The sequence below is a fragment of the Brassica napus genome, chromosome C2 (assembly GCF_020379485.1).
Source record: "Brassica napus cultivar Da-Ae chromosome C2, Da-Ae, whole genome shotgun sequence".
NCBI classification, from domain to species: domain Eukaryota; kingdom Viridiplantae; phylum Streptophyta; class Magnoliopsida; order Brassicales; family Brassicaceae; genus Brassica; species Brassica napus.
Genome location: NC_063445.1, coordinates 54,824,859 through 54,848,069, shown reverse-complemented (window position 1 = coordinate 54,848,069; position 23,211 = coordinate 54,824,859). Strand labels below are relative to the sequence as shown.

The 23,211-nt window shown below is 36.8% G+C and overlaps 3 protein-coding genes and 1 long non-coding RNA gene across 6 annotated transcripts; 1 reads left to right on the top strand and 3 right to left on the bottom strand.

Moving 5' to 3' along the window:
* Nucleotides 1-93: 93 nt before the first annotated feature.
* Nucleotides 94-2,409, bottom strand: LOC106403728 (rhomboid-like protein 11, chloroplastic). The gene is made up of 7 exons (XM_013844533.3): nucleotides 2,115-2,409; nucleotides 1,811-1,935; nucleotides 1,592-1,677; nucleotides 1,050-1,090; nucleotides 801-967; nucleotides 670-732; nucleotides 94-575 (listed from the first exon to the last, which is right to left on the bottom strand). The coding sequence occupies exons 1-7, from the start codon at nucleotides 2,341-2,343 to the stop codon at nucleotides 390-392; spliced, it is 897 nt and encodes a 298-aa protein (XP_013699987.2). The 5' UTR covers nucleotides 2,344-2,409; the 3' UTR covers nucleotides 94-389.
* A 4,789-nt stretch (nucleotides 2,410-7,198) lies between these two features.
* On the bottom strand, nucleotides 7,199-15,274 carry LOC106403716 (putative esterase YitV). 2 transcript variants are annotated; one of them, XM_013844522.3, is made up of 14 exons: nucleotides 9,820-10,036; nucleotides 9,603-9,734; nucleotides 9,406-9,476; nucleotides 9,244-9,324; nucleotides 9,018-9,146; nucleotides 8,845-8,931; nucleotides 8,698-8,751; nucleotides 8,388-8,478; nucleotides 8,227-8,297; nucleotides 8,011-8,080; nucleotides 7,881-7,933; nucleotides 7,710-7,803; nucleotides 7,533-7,624; nucleotides 7,199-7,439 (listed from the first exon to the last, which is right to left on the bottom strand). In XM_013844522.3, exons 1-14 carry the CDS (start codon nucleotides 9,896-9,898, stop codon nucleotides 7,332-7,334), a joined length of 1,212 nt encoding a protein of 403 aa, XP_013699976.2. In that variant the 5' UTR covers nucleotides 9,899-10,036; the 3' UTR covers nucleotides 7,199-7,331. The 2 variants fall into 2 exon arrangements, 1 of the variants encoding a protein (XP_013699976.2); XR_007319644.1 differs by lacking the exons at nucleotides 7,881-7,933; nucleotides 8,011-8,080; nucleotides 8,227-8,297; ... (6 more) ...; nucleotides 9,603-9,734; nucleotides 9,820-10,036 and adding an exon at nucleotides 12,997-15,274 and having other exon boundaries at nucleotides 7,356-7,439.
* On the top strand, nucleotides 14,510-19,484 carry LOC106415015. The gene is made up of 3 exons (XR_007319645.1): nucleotides 14,510-14,745; nucleotides 14,812-19,369; nucleotides 19,441-19,484. It is a non-coding gene; the product is annotated as an uncharacterized LOC106415015 (long non-coding RNA).
* A 31-nt stretch (nucleotides 19,485-19,515) lies between these two features.
* Nucleotides 19,516-22,456, bottom strand: LOC106403710 (putative hydrolase YtaP). Of its 2 annotated transcripts, XM_048748052.1 has the most exons (14): nucleotides 22,196-22,456; nucleotides 21,992-22,123; nucleotides 21,763-21,833; nucleotides 21,588-21,668; nucleotides 21,379-21,507; nucleotides 21,206-21,292; nucleotides 21,061-21,114; nucleotides 20,707-20,797; nucleotides 20,545-20,615; nucleotides 20,328-20,397; nucleotides 20,189-20,241; nucleotides 20,026-20,119; nucleotides 19,844-19,941; nucleotides 19,516-19,762 (listed from the first exon to the last, which is right to left on the bottom strand). In XM_048748052.1, exons 1-14 carry the CDS (start codon nucleotides 22,272-22,274, stop codon nucleotides 19,655-19,657), a joined length of 1,218 nt encoding a protein of 405 aa, XP_048604009.1. In that variant the 5' UTR covers nucleotides 22,275-22,456; the 3' UTR covers nucleotides 19,516-19,654. The 2 variants fall into 2 exon arrangements, with proteins under 2 accessions (XP_048604009.1, XP_048604008.1); XM_048748051.1 differs by having other exon boundaries at nucleotides 20,026-20,241.
* Nucleotides 22,457-23,211: the final 755 nt, after the last annotated feature.

The window sequence follows — 23,211 nt, the reverse complement described above, 5'->3', positions numbered from 1 at the left end:
AATATGAAGGCAACGAGAGTTGAAGCAAACCTTGTGCTCTTCATTCAATTCCTTAATCAAAGGCTTCGTTGAGGTCATGGACCGGTGAGGCAATTTAAACCCTTCATGTTGATTTTCATTAATAAAGTTTGGTCAGCTTGAATATAGGTAATAAGTGCAGGATACATGGAGAAAGCTGCACAAGTAGTTGATACTGTGAGAGCTCACAATATGAACATTACAACATAATGTTCTTCTAAATCTATTATACAGTCTCTGTTTACAATAGCTGCAGACTCACACCTTCCTAATTTGCTTAAGATAGACAAATCAGCTGTATAACTCTCCTGCAAAAGAATTGGTACTAACAGAACCTCTCTTGATCCACATCGTCACACCGATTCTCGCAGTCACTTCTTGGGGGACTTTTGAACCTCTTGATCCACAGTTTCCGAGGGAAATTTGCTAAGTAGCCAAACTAACACAACACCAACAAGAGCACCAGAGAGATGTGCAATGTGATTAACAGTCTGCAAAGAATAGCCACCATATATAGTTCCTGATAATCCAGCTGAAGCCTGAGCTGCTTCCATCACCTATCAGAATCAATGATCTTAAAACATTACCATCCCATTAACAGTTGTAACCATACTGATGATATGTGCTACTACATGTTGAAAGATTCTTTACCCTCTCAATAACGAACTGACCCAGTATAAGAACTTCAAGGATCTTCCTCCAATCCCAAGACATCTACCATTAAAAAGAAGTTAGGACAGAAGAAGAAAGCTACAAGAACCTGGAACAAGGAGAGATAGTACCTTGACGAGGACGCTAATAGCAAACAACCCAAAAACAGCTCCAGAGGCTCCAACCGAAACTGCATTTCTCGGCAAAACTAACCAAGAAACCAGGTTAGCTCCAACACCAGTGAATAAGTACGACAGCCACAAACCAAAGTTCCCTTCTTCTTCTTCAACAAGCTTTCCTGTTTAACCACAAGAACAAGTCCCATTGTTCCATTAGCTCTGAACTGAATCCAATTATGTGAAAAAATCTTGAAGTCTCACCAAAGATGTAGAGGAAAAAAAGATTGCTGGAGAGATGGTTCCTAGAATATATATACAAAAAGAATAAGAACAATCAGGAAAGATTAGCATCATATATTAGTGTCCACTCAAATCTCTTATATACTAGTGTTGATCCATTTAAACTTTACATGTAGGAACTTTAAACTCCACTTTAGGATTGTAATAAATCATTTTCAAGCCATCTACTTGTGCAACAAACTAGACTTTGATACCGTGTTAAGTTTTTTTGAGCTTTCAATTTAAAATCAATTGACGATAAGTGAATAGACCCATCCCTTATATATTAGTGTTGATCCACTTTAGGATTGTAATAAAATCATTTTTAAGCCATCCTACTTGTGCAACAAACTAGACTCTGATACCGTGTTAAGTTTTTTTGAGCTTCCAAATTAAAATCAATTGACGATAAGTGAATAGACCCATCCCTAATTATATATTAGTGTTAGTCCCTTTAAAATTTTGACATGGAATCTCAACATTCCTTAATTTTGAAAAATCATAGAAAGCATGGAGGTTCTCACCAGCTAGCATGGCAGAACGTTGCAGTCACAAACTGGTACCACGCTGGAAAATTATGGTACAGATAGAGAGATTTGATGCTGCGAACCTAATTGAATAAAGAAGATACAAATGTGAAAGATATGCTCAACACTCTTTTCCCAAAACTACAAACTCGTGCTGATGGTCAATCCAAAGAAGAGATTCAAGAGATTGTAAAACCATAACTTCAAGTTCAATACCTGAAAGAAGTGATCTGCCACATAAACGCCAAGATTGATAAGTATGATCCAAAAGATGCCATTGGCTCGCTTCTGTGGTTTCCTTTGATCTCCTCCTTTACTAAGCTCAAGTTGTGGCGTAATGTCTGAAACAATACATCAATCAACAATAACTACTTAATAGAAGAACAGAACCATTGTACTTAACTAAAGACTCACAAAGTCATAGCATCATTGTATGGTCGTCAACAATCATCTTGAAATATTAAAAAAACCCAAAATTTCAAAGCTTGTAACTTTCTACTCTTTAGGGATTGAAGCTCACCGGATTGGCTGAAACTGCAAGTGATAGGAGATTTTGAGACGGTGGGTGGACGAAAGGCGGTGGCTTTTGATGAATTGAGCTCGGAAGTTGAGGAAAGTGGGAAGCTTTTGTTGGTGAGTGGTGTCGGCGACGGAGCTTCACGGCGGAGATGTAAGGAAGGTGAAGGCGGTGCTGTGAAACGAGTGGAAGACAGTGGGAGGGAGAGACGGTGAAGGTGAAGCTGTGACATTTGCGAGAGAGTTGTATTCTAACCCAGAGAGGAAGAAACCTTCTATGAACGAACAAAGGGACAAGCAAGACATCTTTTCTGGTTCGATCAAACCAACCGGTCTGGTTAAGTGGAAGTTGGGTCGGATCACATCCGCAAACATTCTGGTTAGCCTGGGCATTTCGAATTTAGGTTCGATCCGGTTAATTTGACTTTCAATTTTTAAGTTTAGAAATTTAGAATCTGTTCGGTTATTTATGAATTTTTGTTCGATTTTAATACAGTTATTTTGTTTTTGTTTGTTTAACTGGAATAGTAAAATTAAAAGCTAGATAATATTGGAAAAAAAAAATTAGGTTCAATTCTTATTTTTTTTGGGTTTTTTTTCCAGATATTTATGTTATTTTGGATAATTTTATTGATAATTCAGATTTTAAGAGAAAATATTAGGAAAATAAAAATTCTCAGATAAATATTGAATTATCCAAATAGTTAAAAATATTTTGGTTAAAAAAATATTTAGATAATTCAATTTGTTCAGATAATTCTGTTTATAAATAATATAGTTAAAATATTTTGTTATTTTAAAACTAAATATAATTAATATATTAAGTGTATTATTTATATTTAAAATTTGAATAGTTCATTGAGTTCTTGGTTCGGTATTTATTTGATCTTAAAATAATTCATTGAGTTCTTTGTTCGGTATTTATTTAGTTTTAAAATTTGAATAATTCATTGCGTCTCTCTTTTCGTTCTCGCTCTCTTCTAAAATCAGCAGAAACTGTCAAGGGCTGTAGAATCTGCAAATATGGCGAGCACCTACGAGTTCGAAGATACTCCTCCCAACTACGACGACGTGTCGCGGCAAGACACTCCATACGACCCAAACCACGTCCCCGACTCTTGGACACCCTTCCTACAATTCTTTATCTCCTCTGCCGGTTTTAGATAGCTTACCTGTTGATTTTTCTCATACGGATTCTTGTGACATTTGTTTGCTTTCTAAACAAACACGTGAGGTTTTTCACGAAAGTTTAAATAAAGTAGTTGCGCCATTTGATCTTGTTCATTGTGATGTTTGGGGTCCGTATCGCACACCAGCATCATGTGGTGTTGTTTACTTTCTCACCATAGTCACGATTACCCACGAGCAGTTTGGATTCACCTAATGCTCGAGAAATCAGAAGTCGCATCCATAATCAAAAACTTTTGCGCCATGTCTTTTCAACAGTTTGGTCTACATGTTAAAACCTTCAGAACAGATAATGTTACAAAATTCATGGCTCTAAAATCTTATTTTCGGCAAGAAGGAATCAATCATCAAACCTCTTCTGTCGACACACCACAACAAAACGGTAGAGTGGAGAGGAAACATCGTCACATCCTAAACGTTGCTCGCGCCTGCCTCTTTCAAGCGCAATTACCCGTTATTGTTTTGGGGCCAAGCCATACTCACAGCCGCTCACCTTATAAACCGAACTCCTACTAAGCTCTTGCATGGACTCACTCCTTACGAACTTCTGCTCGGTACTCCTCCAAAACAGGACACCCTACGTGTCTTTGGTTGTTTGTGCTATGCTCAGCGACAGCCACGTAACTCAGATAAGTTCTCTGCTCGAAGTCACAAGTGCATCTTCGTTGGATACCCATACAGTAAGAAGGCGTGGAATGTATATGAACTTGAGGAGAACGTGTTTTTTACAAGCCATGATGTCGTGTTCTTTGAAGATCAATTCCCTGGGTTACCCCCTTCGCACGTTACACCAATGCCTCAACATGATTTCGCTTTCGATGAGTGGCTCTCCCTGGCGTCGCCTGCTCCCGGTCCTCCTACCACTACCACTACATCTACAATTTCCACTACCACTACACCGATAGAACAAACACTACAACCTTCAACTACTAATCCAATAGAAACCACTCTCCCCGTATCTCCCTCTGCTCCAATAGAACCCGTTCTACCAACATCAACCACTCCGACTAATACTACAGACACTAGTCCACATCCCACTACTACGACACCACAGGCATCTCCTACTGCTTCCCAACTACCACCTAACGTCAATGAACCTCTTGCAACACCACCATCTCCTGGCCTTCCTGAAATACTAGGACGAGGACAACGTCAGCGCCAACCCTCTGTCCTTCTCAAGAATTACGTGGTCAACACAGTCGGAAAGAATACACACACTCTCGCTCCTCCTGATTCCACTCCGGGTTCCTATGCGGTCTCAGGTAACAGTTTATATCCTCTTGTCAATTATGTGTCTGACGCCAAGTTCTCTCCTAGCCATAAGGCATTTGTTACAGAAATTACATCAGCTGTTGAACCAAAGAGCTATGCAGAGGCTGTCGAACTTGAAGAATGGCGAGACTCTATTGTTGACGAATACTCTACGCATGTTCAAAACGGGACGTGGGAAGTCACCACTTTACCTCCAGGAAAGAAGGTGATCAACAGTATGTGCTATACAAAATCAAATACCACGCCAATGGTAAACCTGCTCGCAACAAATCCAGACTAGTTGCTTGTGGGAACCGTCAGCGCAAAGGCCTCGACTACACTGATACGTTTTCTCCTGTCGCAAAACCCACCACGGTAAACAATGGGAAGTTCACCAGATGGACGTGCACAATGCGTTTCTCCATAGAGACTTGGAAGAAGAAGTTTATATGAAGCTTCCTCAGGGCTTTCAAGGTTCAGATCCAACCAAAGTTGCTCGCCTCCGGAAATCTATCTATGGCCTTAAGCAGTCTCCGCGATGCTGGTTCTCTAAACTAAGTACGGCTCTGAAATCTTATGTTTTCACTCAGAGCAAACCAGATTACTCGCACTTCTCCTACATACGCGGCAAAGTCAGCCTTCACATATTAATCTACGTTGATGACTTTCTTATTGCAAGTAATGACATGTCTACTCTACGAAAGTTCAAAAACTATCTCTGTGAGTACTTCCATATGAAGGATCTGCGAAAGCTTAAGTATTTCCTTGGAATTGAGGTTGCTCGCAACAGCGAGGGATTCTGACTGTCACAACGAAAGTATGCCCTTGATATTATTACTGACGCATGGCTACTTGGATGTAAACCCTCCTCCACCCCTATTGAACTCAACCATAAGCTCGGTCTTGCCAAAGGAACTCCACTCGGTGATCCTGCTCCGTATCGCCGCCTCGTTGGACGCCTTATCTATCTCACTTTCACTCGTCCAGAACTGTGCTACTCGGTTCACATACTTTCCCAATTCATAAAGCAACCTCTTCAAGCACATTGGGACGCAGCTCTACGGGTAGTTCGATATTTAAAAGGGTGTCCAGCTCAGGGGATCTTGCTACGCTCTGACTCTGACCTACACGTTACGGCATTCTGCGACTCAGATTGGAGCGCCTGCCCTCTTACTCGCAGATCATTGAGCTCATACATTGTTCTTCTTGGACAGTCTCCGGTGTCTTGGAAGACCAAGAAACATAACACAGTATTTGCTTCCTCCGCTGAGGCAAAGTATCGGTGTATGGCTTATATGTTACGTGAACTAAAATGGATGAAGCACATGCTCACGTCGTTCGGCATCACTCTCCGTAGTCCTATGTGCATGTTCTGTGATAGTCAGTCTGCCATATACATTGCTCAGAATCCTGTCTTCCACGAGCGTAGTAAGCATATTGAAAATGATTGTCACCAAGTACGCGATGCAGTCGAAGAGAAGCTTATCACAACAGAAAATATATCAACCAAAGAGCAACCAGCTGATCTCCTCACAAAGAGCCTACCGCCTACTACATTCACATATCTTTTGTCCAAGCTGGGGATCCAAGACATTTCTTCTCCAGCTTGGGGGGGGGGTGTATAGAGATAAAGATGATATGTTAGAGATAAGTACAAACTCATGTTAGAGTATCTAGGATATATACGAATCCTAGTAGATATAAGAGATCAGTGCTTGTATATATACTCTCTATTGTACGTCAATACAAGATACACTTTCTACTCATTACATGTATATTCAGACAAGCTTGTTTCAGACTTTTAGGTGTTGTTTATCTTGAAAGTGTCTCTCTTTTTCAATAGAACTAGATGTGGTCTCACATGATTGGACTGAAAGTAAGATGCTTTTAACTGTACTTTAGGCAATTGAGATTCAGACTAGGTTATGTGTAGAAGCTATTCTGGATTGTACGGAGATTGTTAGTCTTACTATACTGCAGCTTGTTTCAGGTGTTATTTCACTTAAAGTGTCAATCTTTCAATAGAAGTAGATGTGGTTCTTACATCTTTGGTCTGAAAGTAAGAAGCTTTAACTGTACTTTAGTCAACTGAGATTCAGACAAGCTAATGTTGTTAGAAGCTATTCTGGATTGTACAGAGATTGTTAGTCTTACTATAACTGCTGCAGCTTGTTTTCGGTTTTGTTTCTCTTAAAAGCGTCTCTCTTTCAATTGTATTGACATTGATTTGGTTTGGTCTGAATAGAACTAGATGTGGTCCCACAGGTTTAGTCTGAAATTGAGATGCTTTTAATGTATATTAGTCAATTAAGATTGAGACAAGTTTATGTTCTAGTTAAGATTCAGACAAGCTTTTGTTCTAATTAGAAGTTAATCAGAAGTTGTGTGTTTGTATTGTAGGTGGTGTTGCACGGAGTAATGATCATGAAATTGCCGAACCAGTGCTTGTAGGGATATGGTGGATGAGTTTGTCTACCAGTTCCAAAGCTTTTGTCAATACAGAGCCAAGATGAAGAACAAAACAGAAGAGGACCAAAGTTTTTTTTCTGTTCACATGGACCGCATCAAGCTGGTGTTGCAGCTTGAAGGTGTGATTAACTACATGGACCACATCAAGCTGGAATGAAAGATTTTGTCTGTTCACCTCTCTACTAAATTGATATGCATTTCATACTTTTTTTTAACGATACATAGAACCAAAGTTTTGAGATGTCTCTTATGGACATGCATTTATTAGTTTACATTTTTGTTGCTGTGGCATATGGTCGTGTGACCCCCAGTTTTAATGAGAAGTCATGTTTCCTTGTTTAAGGAACTTTTCAAACCAATCTGATGATTCTTTGATCATGAAACTCGTCACTGTGTGTCCAACTCCCTCTTCTGCTACGAACTGCTCTCTCAAAAACCAAACACCAAAAGACTTTTCAGATCATTGTATCTGGTTGCATTAGAACCATAATATCAGATTAGATCAGTGATGTACCTTGAAGTTTGCAGGAGTTTTCTTATAAGCCTTCTTAGCTCTCTTCACTGGAACAACTAGTCCACCAAGAGGACAGCGAGGATCCTCAGCGCCTGCAAATGATATTCCAAGTATTTGTTTTTCTTTGTAAGTTGGTAGATAATAATGAGCCATACATAAGAGTACACTGGTGCTCACCGTTAAGGAGGTAAAGAGGGCGTGGTGCAATCACTGGTACCGAGTAAGGCGCATCAAACTGAGAGGCTATGCCAGGAGCTATTCTGTCCCACACCTGTTTCATTTTAATGTATACAGTTACAAACCAATCATTTGAGTCGCAGTCTTTATAGATACTGTCATGCTTCTTACCTTCTCGACCACTTCTTTGTCGATTTTGCTCTTTCCCATATCAATCCTTGCTACTGAAAGCATAAAAGAATATCAAAGGAATTAGAATCCTCATACATGATAATCTTAATTCATATATTCAGATTGTGACCTTCAAATAAAGGTTTTAAGCTGTCGACTCTTGCTTGCCACGCATCATTGTCTATTGCCCATCTGAATCCCTGACCAACATACAAAACATTTTAAAAATTTAAAGAGTCTTCTAAAGTAGGATCTTATACAAATCAGTATAGTCCAAGTAGTTGCAGTGCTGCTTATCGGTATTTGGTTAATAGAAACAAAAGATCAGCTAAGGATAAGCTGGCACCTGAACACCGATCAAAGGAACAGCTACTGAATAGCGGGTGTCAACTGCAGCAGCAAACCAAGCCTGCATCCCTGTGTTTGGTTTCAAAATGATCAAGAGTTAGTAATGGTTTTAATACCAATAGCTACAAATCCTGGTGCTGAATTTGTTCTATGACTGACCTCCTAGAGAAATACCGGTGATTCCTATCCTTTGTGGATCTATATCTTTCCTCTGAGTAAGATATTCAGCTAGTTTAATCAAATCCCAGACCTGAAAAACAAAAAAAAAATCAAGAATAGTAGATGCAATAATAATGTCGTACTAGGGCCGGTCCGAGATTTAAGAAGCTATTAACATTTTGGTATCTTAACAATTATTTTTACAATTAGGACCATAAACTTATGTATATTGGTTATTAAAATTTGGAGATGGACCAATAGTTCAAAAGTGAAACTGAAAAAAATAGAGCTGTGGAAGTAATGTTTTTACAGTATCGAAGATAAAAGGCATTGTGTTTCCATTTTTCCAAGATGATATAAGAGCCTGCAATTGAAATTTACACCAAAACCATCATGTCAGAACTCAAAAGTCTACAGAAAGATCAATAGATGATTGAATCATAAACAATGACTTTACATCTCGATAGGCAGTTTTGGAGTCAGCTCGTTCCCCATGGTAGCGAGAGTCTAAACCAATGGCTACATATCCCCGTGAAGCATATGCCTTACAAAGCAAAGCAAAGACGTTCTTTCAACTTTCAATATAGAAGAAAGCAAAAGTATAAGTTAAGATGTTTTTGTTTTTTTTACTTCAAGAAATGGCCTTAACCATTCTTTGTTTGCGTCTGAGGCATGCATAAACACAACAGCTGGTCTTCTTTCTACACTCTTGTCCTTCAAGCTTAAAATAAGCAAAGGTAATCTTCCTTGCTCTCCAGCCTTGTTACATTACATAAAACAACATCTTAGCACATATAAAATAAATGATCAGAAACTTGTTAGAAAGACAAGAGAGTAGTGTTAATAAATATATTACCTCAGTGTGCAAATGAATGTTTTCCTCTTTAAGCATACTTTTTGAGTTATCCATGTGTTCCTTTGGACAAGACTCTGTTGCCTGGTTTGGTAATGAAAATAATGAATTTTTCCTTTTGTATATTTATATAATATAGAAAAGTTATCAATAATAATATCTCACAGCTAAAGATGGAACAGCACTTTGAAACACAGGATTTGCCACTGGTTTCGAACACTCAGCTACCAGTGGAACTGTTAACCAAGATTTGGATTATAATAACAGTTCATTAAGAAGATAATCATTTAACTCTGTGATTAATTATGAAGAGAATAAAAAAAGAAGGTTTATATATTAATAATAAGATCATTAAAACAAACCTGGGGCTGATCGTCGACTAAGAAGAACATGGAGAAACTGAGATCGAAAGTGAACGGCTTCGTGAGTTTCCATAGCTCCGGTGATTAGGAGATTGGAAACAAGAAGAAACAATGTACAGTTCTTTACAAGAACTGCAAAAGTAAAATTTCAAGAGATGAGTAAAGAGAAAATATACAAATATTTAAGAGAAGATATTTAAAAATTTCATCAAGAAACCTTTGGCTGATCTTTGACATGGAAGAACGTGGAGAAACTCCGATCTGAGCTCATCGGTTTCGTTAGTCAACGTTTCCATCTGTTATGAGGAAATAGATACGGATGTTCTGTTTTATAATGTTCAGTGACGAAAATTTGCTACCTGCTCAAGATCTTATTGCTGGTTGTGGTTTATCTACGTCTTTTAGTCATCGTTTTGTTATGGTGCACAATAAAAAAAGTCATCGTTTTTGTTTTTGTTAGCAAAGCAACTTTATTTTATCTTGATATATCATATTCCTTCCATTTTTGAAATTATTTAACATCTCAAAATATTTTAAATTAGATAATATTTATTTTTAATATAAAATTTACTAATTTTTATATTTTAAAGGTATTCACTATTTGTTTTGTTTTGGCTAAAATATGTTTACATAAATAATTAATAATTATTTTATTTTAAAAATGAATAATTAAACAACTAATGATGTTTTATCTTTCAAAATTAAACATTATATTATTTTATATGATTAATTTAAAAAAAAACATTTTAATTAATGTTTATTAGTATTTTTAAGATATAGAATTTGTACTTAACCCCCAATACATTTTTATTCTCTTTCTGCTGTTAGAATGGACGAGAAGCCTATGTTTAATTTGTAAAATTGTCGACATAAGGAATCATATATCTTATCTCTCTTTTTTTATTCTATTTCTGCTGTCATAGAGGATGACAAAATGATCATTAGACATTACTATTTCTACATTGTTGTATAAGATAAATCATTTTTTTTTTGCACAAGTGAATGTGGTGAGATCAAAAAGCAGAAAACCTACACGCAAATCACATAAAATGTCTAAGGTTTTTAAAGATATTTTTAATAAAACCTACACGCAAACATGGCATATGTTGCTAATTCGGAATGTAAACGACTTTTCAATCACTCTTTCATAAAACCTATACGGAAACCACATAAAAATGTCTGAGGTTAACGTGTTTTCGTGCGGGCTTTGTGAAAGGCTCATGTATTGTATTGACAAAATCCCAAATAAATTTAATTTCTTACTAATCAGTAGCTAGTCAAAAAGAAGTTATATTTGACCAGAAGGAACTAGTCTGATATTCTTCCTGTACAACTATTAGAACAATGTCACATGATCATATGTCACAAAAAGTTAGATGCTAAAGTTTTGTCACAGAAGTTTCCTAAGCACCCAAACGTGAGTCTCGATGGCTTTGCTCTTCATCTTCTGGTTCCTTTCTACTCGGATTTGTATTGGTTATTTGAAAATTTGTTCCTGCTTAATCAATGTCTTAGATTAGCACATCTCATAGCTCTACATTTCTGCACAAGGATAGGTCTCTCAAGCAAAAATTATCAGCTTACGTACCGTTTATGCTCCCACGGTTTAAGAGCTGAATGAGATGGTCCCTGAAGGATGACAAGATCAGCTTTTCTTGTTCTACGTAAACCTCCGAGCTTGTGTCATTGTCTTCTTTCTCTTGGCTTGTTCTCACTCGGGCCGATGTCTCTTTCCCTGATATGTTCACATGTTCATCATCACACATCAATGCACGTGTTGCTGGAGACATTGGTTTCTCGTCCATTCTAACAGCGTCAAGGACACAATCTGGAGAGTCATCGATCAGTTAGCTCGGTTAATTTGGTTCAGATTTTGGTTAAGATTGGTATAGTTTGGCTAATTTTTTTGTTTGTTGATAAAACCGAATTAACCGGTCACCGAAAAATGAACTGAAAACCGCGGTTTGGCAGGTTCGGTTAATAACAGCATGCTTAACTAAAAGTGTCTCAATACTTTTTTTCTTTGACATATACAAGTAGAACCTCTATAAATTAATATTCTATAAATTAATAAATTTTACTGGTCGAGGCGATTCAAAATTTGACATAAATCAATAAAATAATAAGATAATAATTTTTAAAAAATTCTATGTAAATATATGGTCCCATTAAATTTATAAATTAATAATTTATATGTATACATATTTTATATAAGTAAGAGCCTATTATTATATTGTTTGTTTTATATTCACAATTGAATTATCTTTATATTTATTTAACACTTAATATATTTTTGAAGAGATTTAGTAATATTAGATCTAAAACCACATTTAAGTTCTATGCAATATATATTATATACAACGCATAATATAATAAAATTAATATAAATATCAAATTTCAAAAATAACAACTAATGTCTATGCACTAAAATCAAATAATTTTCTTATCTTAGAATAAATATACCTTAAAATAAAAAATCTAAATAAAGAAAATTTTGTAAATTAATATCTCTATAAATTAATAAAATTTCAAAGTTTCAGCATTATTAATTTATAGAGTTTTTACTATATGATAAGAATCCAACTGTTTGGTGTTTCAAAAAAAAAAAAAAATCCAACTGTAATAAACGACATGGACCGCATCAAGCTGGAATGAAAGATTTTGCCTGTGCTACCTTCACCTCTCTACTGAATTAATATGCATTTCATGTTTTTATTTAACCATACATATACTTGGAACCAAAGTTTTGAGATGTCTTGTTTTTTTGTTCAAAGTTTTGACATGGCTTGAACATGCATCTATTGGTTACAATTTTATTTTGCTGTGACATATGGTCATGTGCCCCAGTTTTACTTAGAAGTCATGTTTCTTTGTTTAAGGAACTTGTCAAACCAGTCTGATGATTCTTTGATCATAAAACTGGTCACTGTGTGTCCAACTCCCTTTTCTGCCACGAACTGCTCTCTCGAACCAGACACCAAAACACTTATCAGATCATTGTATCTGGTTGCATTATAACTATAGACTGAAGGATTAGATCAGTGATGTACCTTGAATTTTCTAGGAGATGCAGTTTTCTTATAAGCTTTCTTAGCTCTCTTCAACGGAACCACTAGTCCACCAAGAGGACAGCGAGGATCCTTAGCGCCTGCAAATGGAATCCGGCGAAGCATGTAAGTATTTTTGTTCTTTGTGTGTCGGTAGATAATGAGCCATACTGTAGTAAGACTGTGCTCTCACCGTTAAGGAGGTAAAGAGGGCGTGGAGCGGTGACTGGTACCAAGTAGGCTGCATCAAACTGAGAGACTAGGCCAGGAGCTGTTTCATTTTAATGTATACAATTACAAACCAATCACTTGAGTCGCATTGTTATAGTGACTGTTATGCTTCTCACCTTCTCGACCACTTCTTTGTCGATTTCGTTCTTTCCCATGTCAATCCTTGCTTCTGAAACCATAAAATAAAATTATGAGAATTGAAATCCTTATACTTAATAACCTTAATTCATATCTAAGTTTATTCAGAATGTGACCTTCAAATACAGGTTTTAAACTGTCGACTCTTGCTTGCCAGGCATCATTGTCTATCGCCCATCTAAATCCCTGACCAACATGCAAATCCTTTATATACTAAAGTACAAGTCACCTTACCAATTATATTGTGCTACGTCATTATTTCTAAAAATTATCGACTGTTTATCAAAACAACCCACTACTACACTACCATGATTCTCCTTCTTCTTCTGGAATCTTTTCATTTTCTTATTCCTATATCTTTCACATTCGGCATTAGCAGATGAACAGCATCCAAACTTCCAATGGATCGAAAATAGAATACGATAGGTTTATACTCTTTCTTCTTGAATTCCAATACCCTAATTCAAAATTGGAGCCTTACGGAATGTCATGGCCAGTACTGAGTTCCATTTTCTGAGTGAACGGATCTCAAAAAACTCAAATTCCTTAGCTACACTATCAAAGTCCGTCATCCAATTTTTGCTTCATCAGAACCGGGTGAAGAAGGTTCGAGAAACAATAGATATGGTGGATCCAATTTGATGGAGATTCTACCAGTGCAAAGAAACATCACGGTAAGATACGGCAGAAAATGAGAAGAAAGATAGAAAGCAGACGTATACGTGGTACAATAACAGTAACGAATTTTGACACTTTTTCTATATAATTTTAATGTTTCAGATATTGAGTGAGAAAATTGGTTTTTGGTAGGTTATAGGAACTTCAAGTGTTGTAAAGATGCAAAGTCAGTGCTTCCATAGAAACCTTGATCAAATTTCAGAAGAGAACTAACAGAGGTATATTTTAGCTACATGTCTTTTTTTTTTTTGAAACACCCAAACTTCATTAAATTTCTCAACCAAAGTTTGTTGGGACATTAAAGGCTAGCACATCAGACAGAGCCTGTTTTGCTAATCTATCAGCTACAAGGTTCCTATCACGGGGAATCCAATTAAAAGAAATATTTTTGAAAGTAAAAGATAGAGAGATGATGTCTGCAGCCACTCCATACAGTTCTGCATTTGAGACTTCTTCATTGAGGACCTTGATTAGGGTGGCAGAGTCCGAATCGCATCGCACACGTGAGAGACCGAGATCTCTGCATTTGATTATCGCTTCTCGCATAGCAAGTCCCTCTGCTAGGAGAGTGGATCGGACGAACGTTGATGGGATCGCGTAAGAGAAGGTTCCATTTGGCTCTTGTACCGTCCAGCCCAAACCCGCTAGCTGTTGATCCTCATTCCAAGCCGCATCTGTTCTGATAATAGCTCCTGAATCCTGTAGAAGCAGGGGAGGTGGAGAACGTAGACGCTGATCCGGTAGGCTTTGCTGACTTTGAGTCCACTCCTTAGCTGTAGCTATCGCCCTCGTTAGAACTTCCTCCGCGGAGCATCGTTTATCTTCCAACACAAGCTTGTTCCTCGTTGTCCATAGTTGCCAGAGGATCCATGGCGCCAGGGGTCCCGACGTTACACCCATTGGGGGAAGATTCTTCCCTGAAATCAGACCGCCCCAGGTTGTCCTTAAGTCTATGGATCCGCTACTCTCGATGCCCGGGGAGACAGGTGCTTGGCTCCAAACCTGTTGAGCAAAACCACATTCGAGAAACAGATGATTTATAGATTCAGGTAAACCACAGGTTTTACATATTCCTTCCACATTGATTTGTCTTGCTCTAAGTTGAGTTCCTACAGGTAAAGCGCCATGGAACAACTTCCATAGGAAGAGTTTAACTTTTGGGGTAAGTTTAAGTTTCCATATGTTCTTTTGCCAGTTGAAGGACGGTGTAGTTTGAAGGGTTGTAGGGAAGTCTTTTTGCTGCAGGAGAGCCGCAGCGTATCTTGATCTTGTAGTGTATTCCCCAGAGGCATCATTTAGCCAGATTAGCTTATATGGGGCTCCTTCAAAACTAGGCTTGATCGAGAGTATACGCTGCTCATCGAGCGGTAGTATCTGTCTGATCTTTTCTACATCCCAAGCCTTCTTATCTTGAGTAAACAGGTCCGCGACCGTGCAATTTACCACCGCTTCCGGAGCTGGTCCCATTGGTCTTTCCTGCGCAGAGAGACTGAGCCATGGCTTGTCCCAAATGTTGATACTAGTTCCATTTCCCACAGCCCAACCCGAGTGTTCCACAATGATGTCCCTCCCGATCATTATGCTGCGCCAACCATGGGAGCAAGCAGAGCGGACTGGGCAGGTGAGGAAACTTTCCGTTTGGCAATACTTCCCTAGGAGGAATTTAGCTACATGTCTGTATTATCTTTTTAGTTCCTAAAACAAATTTTGGTTCGCAGCTCTGCGCTACATGATTTACTGCAATACATAATTTATGTTTTTAGGTGTTTGATAAATCAATACACAACTAAAAGTGAGCAAAAAGAACAATACACAACTAAAAATATATTTTTTTCCAGCTCTACAGCATCCTCTTGACTACAGGGAATAGTAGACACTCAAACAATCAAATTCTTCAATGCTTTTATTCTAGGTAAATAACATTTTTAAAGTCTTCGTTCTTGAAAATAAGAATGGTTGGAAAACCTGAAATTGGAAAATCATTATGTTGGACTTCTTTTCTGTCAAATTAGCGTGAGTCATCCATTAATACATATAATTCTCTAACAATGCTTCCAAGTTACCATTTCAGTACGAGTAATACTAATAAGCAGTAAAGCTATCTTCTACGGCCGAAATAAAGAGTTTGATAACTTCCATTACTTGATTATTTTCCAATTTACATACTGATATTTATCTCTTGATTTGCTTTCATAATATGGTGTTTCTCAGTAATATCGTTTTTGTTTGCAATTAAAATACTAAATGTAATAGGGCAAAAAAACAAAAGTTGCAGGTTAAAAATACGAAAACAGGTTAAGAATTAAGAAAACACAAGCAAACAATACATTAAAGTGAAATGCTTCAAACTAATATTTGTATTTTTTGTTCAAACTAATATTTGTGTTTTATGAGCTAATTAAGATCAATGTAATTTTATAACAAATTTAAGTGAATTTTGTATGTTTGTTATTCAATGATATATATCTTAAATTTCTTTGTAAGTAAAATATTCTCGTGCTACGCACGAGGTTCATACTAGTTTTTTTATAAACTTGAAGAATCTTCTCAAGTAGAAAACCATCCTCTCACAAATCAGTATAGTCCACGTAGTTGCGGCGATGCTTATCAGTATTTGGTTAAGAGAAAAGAAAACATCAACCAAGGATAACTTGGGCACCTGAACACCGATCAAAGGGGCAACTACTGAATAGCGGGTGTCAACTGCAGCAGCAAACCAAGCATGCATTCCTGTATTTGATTTCAAAATGAGCAGAGTTAGTAATGTATTAATACCAAAAGCTACAACTCATGGTACTTTCTTTTGTGACTGACCTTTTAGGAAATACCGGTGATTCCTATCCTTTGTGGATCTATATCTTTCCTCTGAGTGAGATATTCAGCTAGCTTGATCAAATCCCAGACCTGAAAAACAAAAACATCAACATCAATAATTAGATGCAATAATAATGTTTTACCAGAGTCGGTCCTGAGATTTAATCATGAAATTTAAGAGACTATTAACATTTTGGTGATAATCTTAATAATTATTTTTACAACCTGAGACCATAAAACGTATGTATATTAGTTTTTCAAAGTTTTGGAGACAGTATATATGATTAGGCTATGCCACCGGTCATGAGTCTTACATTCTAAAGTGAAACAAAAAAAATGGAGCAAAATGGGAGTAATGTTCTTACAGTATCAAAGATAAAAGGCATTGTGTCTCCTTTTTTCCAAGATGAAATAAGAGCCTGCATTGAAATATACACCAAAACCACAACCACAATGTTAGATCTCAAAAGACTAAAGAATGACCACTAGTTGATGATGAATCATAAACAATGACTTACATCTTGATAGGCGGTTTTGGAGTCAACTCTTTCCCCATGGTAGCGAGAGTCTAAACCAATGGCTACATATCCCCGTGAAGCATATGCCTTAAGAAGCAAACCAAGCAACTTGTTTCAACTTTAAGTATATCAGAAATCAAAAAGTACAAGTTAAAATGTTATTTTGATTTTACCTCAAGCCATGGCCTTAACCATTCTTTGTTTGCCCTTGTGCCATGCATAAACACAACAGCTGGTCTTCTTTCTTCACTCTTCTTCTTCAAGCTTAAAATAAGCAAAGGCAATCTTCCTTGCTCTCCAGCCTTGTTCCACTACAGAAACAAGATCTTAGGACATAGAAAAATTATCAGAAAGAGAAAGGGGAAATAAATTAATGAAAGGTAGCTAAGCTTCAATGTAACTATCTCAGGCGTGGAATGTGTATGGAGTGCTCAACTTCTTGCAAGCACTTGTGGAGAAGTCTAACATCGTCAAGATTCTGGAGCAAGAGAAGGAAGGTCTTGAGCAGTTCACTGCCACTGATGGGTATGATTACAGTGGTGGAAGCAACGTGTTGAAGGTCCCTGGTTACTTCAGCATGGTTGGTCTGTTGCGTGTTCATTGCCTGCTGGGAGATTACCATACTGGTTTGAAATGGTTGCAGCCTATTGATATTACTCAGCAATGTGTTTACACCAGTGTCATTGGATGCCATATTGCAACTATATATCACTATGGATTTGCCAACCTTATGTTGCCAAGGTACACTTTTATTCAATGTTCAAGAAATCGCTAGGCGGTAGTTATGCGCTTTATATTGATTAGGCAGGTGGCTAGACTGATTTTAAAAAATCATTCTAGAAAAATCGTTTCATCTAGGTCTGATTTGCAGACTAGACCGATTAAAATTGGTTCTAGAAAAATCATTTCGTCTAGGTCTGATTCACAGACCGATTTTTAGAACACTGATTTTATTTAACATTTTCTCATTAGGTGCATGTTTGTAATTATATTATGATTGGGGCAAAACTGTGGCAGGTATATAGATGCGGTTCGTGAATTCAACAAGATTCTCCTCTACATCTACAAGACAAAGCAGTACCTCCAAAAGTCACCGCAGTAGCACCAAAAGTCACCGCAGTATGAGCAATTACTGAAGAAGAACGAGCAGATGTATGCATTACATGCGGTCTGTCTCTCCCTCTGCCCGCAGACAGAACTTGTTGACGAGTCTGTCAACTCTCAGTTGCGAGAGAAGTATGGCGAGAAGATGATGAGGATGCAGAGGTTCGACGATGAGGCATTTGGTGTTTATGATGAGCTCTTCTCTTATGCGTGCCCCAAGTTTATCACCCCTTCTGCACCAAGTTTTGAGGAGCCTCTTGTCAATTACAATCAGGTACTAACTAAAGTTTAATGACTATGAGGAGTTGTGTGTTCTTAAGAGTTTTAACTTTTTTTGGCGGTGGCATCCCTCAGGATGCATACAGGCTTCAGCTGAAGATGTTCCTTTATGAGGTGAAGCAGCAGATGAACCAACTCTAAGGTGAGGAACCATGTGCATATACAAGTGAGGACGTTCCTTAAAGTCTACTCCTCCATTTCTCTTGGTAAGCTCGCAAACTACATGGAACTTGATGAACCAACTCTAAGGTGAGGAACCATGTGCATATAGATTTTACTAAAAGTAGCCATGTGGGTTTGGTTACTTGGAATTCTAGGTTAGTTGGTTCTGCTAAACTCGAAAAAATTTGGTTAGTTCGTTTCAAAATTTCTACCAAAATTTTTGGAATTCAGTTAAATTTCATTTTAAATTTGTTAAAATTTTTGGTTAAGGTAGATTATTTCTGGTAAGTTCGGTTCAGAATTTTGTTTAGGATGGTATAGTTCAGTTATTTTTTTCGAGAAACCGAATTAATCGATACCAAACAGAACTGAAAGCTGAATTTTTTTGAATTGCCAAATCAAACCAAACCTCCTAACTGACTTGAACCGAAAATCGGACATTTTGGTTCGGTTTGACAGGTTCGGTTAATAACCGCATGCCTAACTAAAAGTGTCTTAGCAATGTGTTTTTATTTGTCTTTGACATGTACTAATTAAAATGCAGGACCATATTGTTGACATACAAGCACAAGACTCATTCAGTTGGTTATGATGGGAAGATCATCTCCAATGCAGACATTGATTTCGACATAAATGATGTATGTTTTTCCTACTCTTTCCATATCTCAAGGTCATTAGTGCTTTTGGTTTCAGAAGTAAATCTAAAGATGGTGAAAAACTGCAGGACATGATGGACGTTGTTGAAACAAAACCCACAAAACAGTACGGCGATTTCTTCTTGCGGCAGATTGCAAAGGTATGCACAAACATCCATACTTAATGACATGATAAGAATCTAACTGTTTTTTTTTTGTTCTCGTTGTGCAGCTTGAAGGTGTGATAAACGACATGGACCGCATCAAGCTGGAATGAAAGATTTTGTCTGTGCTACCTTCACCTCTCTGCTTAATTGATATGCATGTCATGCTTTTATTTAACCATACATATACTTTGGAACCAAAGTTTTGAGATGTCTCTTATGGACATGCATTTATTAGTTTACAATTTTTATTGATGTTACATATTGTCTTGTGCCTTAGTTTTAATGAGAAGTCATGATTCCTTGTTTAAGGAACTTGTCAAACCAATCTGATGATTCTTTGATCATGAAACTCGTCACTGTGTGTCCAACTCCATCTTCTGCTACGAACTGCTCTCTCAAACACCAAAAGACTTTCAGATCATTGTATCTGGTTTGCATTAGAACTATAAGATCAGATCAGTGATGTACCTTGAAGTTTCCAGGAGATGCAGTTTTGTTATAAGCCTTCTTAGCTCTCTCTAACGGAACAACTAGTCCACCAAGAGGACAGCGAGGATCCTCAGCGCCTGCGAATGATATTAATTCTAAGTAATTGTTTTTCTTTTTAAGTTGGTTAATAATGAGCCATACATAGAGTACACTGTGCTCACCGTTAAGGATGTAAAGAGGGCGTGGAGCAGTGACTGGTACCGAGTAGGGCGCATCAAACTGAGAGGCTATTCCAGGAGCTATTCTGTCCCACACCTGTTTCATTACAAACAAATCATTCAGTCGCAATCCGTAATTATAATCACTGTCATTCTTCTTACCTACCTTTTTTACCACTTCTTTGTCGATTTCACTCTTTCCCATATCAATCCTTGCTTCTGAAAGCATTAAAGAATATCAGAGGGACTATAAATCATCATACTTAATACTCTTAATTCATATCTATGTTTGTTCAGAATGTGACCTTCAAATACAGGTTTTAAACTGTTTACTCTTGCTTGCCAGGCATCATTGTCTATTGCCCATCTAAATCCCTGACCAACATACATAACTTTTTATAAACTTTAAGTCTCTTCTAAATGTGAATGCATATTCCAACAAATCAGTCTAGTCCACGTAGTTGCAGTGTTGCTTACTGTTATATGGTTAAGAGAAAACATTAGCTACGGATAACTTGGCACCTGAACACCGATCAAAGGAGCTGCCACGGAATAGCGGGTGTCAACTGCAGCAGCAAACCAAGCATGCATCCCTGTGTTTGATTTTTTACAATGAGGAGAGTTTAGTAATGTAGTAATACCAAAAGCTACAAATCATGGTACTCAGTTTGTTCTATGACTGACCTCCTAGCGAAATACCGGTGATTCCTATCCTTTTCGGGTCTATATCTTCCCTCTGAGTAAGATATTCAGCTAGCTTGATCAAATCCCAGACCTGAAAAACAAAAACATCAACAATAGTAGATGCAGTAATAATAATGTTTTACCAGGGGGGTCCCAAAATTTAAGAGGCTATAAACATTTTGGTGTTAATCTTGATAGCTATTTTTACAATCTGATACCATAAAAGTTATATGTATATTAGTTCTTTAAGATTTTGGAGACAGCATATATGATTAGGCTATGCCACCGGTCATGGGTCTTATTACATTCTAAAGGAACCAAAAAATGCAGCTAAAATGGAAGTAATATTCTTACAGTATCAAAGATAAATGGCATTGTGTTTCCATTTTTCCAAGACGATACGAGAGCCTGTATTGAAATTTACACCAAAACCACCATGTCAGAACTTAGTAGACTAATAAAACATCCATAGTTGATGAATGATAAACAAAGACTTTACATCTTGATAGGCAGTTTTGGAGTCAGCTCTTTCACCATGGTAGCGAGAGTCTAAACCAATGGCTACATATCCCCTTGAAGCATATGCCTTAAGAAGCAAACCAAGCAACTTGTTTCAACTTTAAGTACATAAGAAATCAAAAAGTACAAGTTAAAATGTAATATTGATTTTACTTCAAGCCATGGCCTTAACCATTCTTTGTTTGCGCTTGTGCCATGCATAAACACAACAGCTGGTCTTCTTTCTTCACTCTTCTTCTTCAAGCTTAAAATAAGCAAAGGCAATCGTCCTTGCTCTCCAGCCTTGTTCCATTACAGAAACAACATCTGAGGACATAGAAAAATTATCAGAAAGAGAAAGGGGCGTGTAATAAATAAATTACCTCAGTGTGTAAATGAATATTTTCCTCTTTAAGCATCTCTTTAAAGTTATCAATATGTTCCTTTGGACAAGACTCTAGTGCCTGGTTGGTTTGGTAATGAAGATAATGAATTTTCTTTTTATAAATATTAAATATATGTAAGCAAAAAAAAGATTGAAGAATAATAATATCTCACTGCTGTAGATGGAATAGCACTTTGAAAGATAGGATTGGCCACTGGCTTTGAACACTCAGCTACCAATGGAACTGGATGCATAAGGTTCCCAAATATTTAATCAAGTTTTGGAAGTTAATTAAGGAAGTTAATCATTAAAAAAAAGGAAGTTAATCATTTAATCTGTGGTTATGAAGAGAATTTTTTTTTTAAAAAGAAGGTTTCTTAATAATAGAATCATTAAATGAACCTTGGCCTAATCGTCGACTAAGAAGAACTCGGAGAAACTCAGATCGAAAGTCAACAGCTTCGTGCGTTTCCATAGCTCCGGTGATTAGGAGATTGGAAACAAGAAGAGATAATAGACAGTTCTTTACAAGAACTGCAAGAAATAAAATCTACAGAGATGAGTAATGAGGAAAGATGCAAATATTAAAAGAGAAGATATTGTAACCGTTGGATAATCGTTGACATGGAAGAATGTGGAGAAACTCCGATCTGAGCTCATTGGTTTCGTTACTCAACGTTTCCATGTAGTCCGGTGATCGTTCAGAGGAAACAGATTTGGATGTTCTGTTTTTATTATGTTAGTGTGGCTAGGATGCACGTAGCACGTTCAGTGCCGAACAATTTGCTACCTACCTGCTTAAGTGCTTATTGACTTATTGTTGGTTATGGCTTTTGTCTACGTGTTTTAGTGAACGTTTTGTTTTTGTTAGTGAAGCCACTTTATTTTATACATCATCTTTCTTCTTTTTATTTATTTAACGTTTCAAAAATATATTAAGAGAAAAAAAACAAAAATAACACTAAATCAAGTTTTTGTTCCCAAACTAGCACTCAAGGTCAAAAGTCACAAAAATAGCACTTAATATTTTATCAAAAGTCACAAACTTAGGGTTTAAAGTTAAAGAGTGGGGTTTAGGATTTAGGATTTAGGGTTTAGGGTTTAGGGTTTAGAGTTTAGGTTTAGCGTTTAGGGTTTAAGGTTTAGAGTTTAGGGTTTAGGGTTTAGAGTTTAGGGTTTAGGGTTTAGGGTTTAGAGTTGAGAAATGAGGTTTTGGGGATAAGATTTCAAATTTTGAAAAATAAAAAAATTAAAATTTTCAAAAAATAAACTTAGAAATGTGCTATTTTGGTCATTTTAGTTTTTGAGTGCTATTTTTGTGATATAAACTTAGAAAGGTGTTATTTTGGAGATTTGCCCATATATTAATTTATATGATATTTTAAAATTTTGATATAAAATTTTCTCTTTTTTATATTTTTAAAATATTTATACTCTACATTTTGTTTTGTTTAATTTTTTAAATAGCAAAAATAACTAGTGATGTTTTAATGTTCCAAAATATATATATTAAACATTTTCTTGATTTATATTCTTAATTCCAAAAACCATTTTTAATATTTATTATTGTTTAATTCTAGATATATAGCCCGTACTTTACTCCCAACACATTTTTTATGATT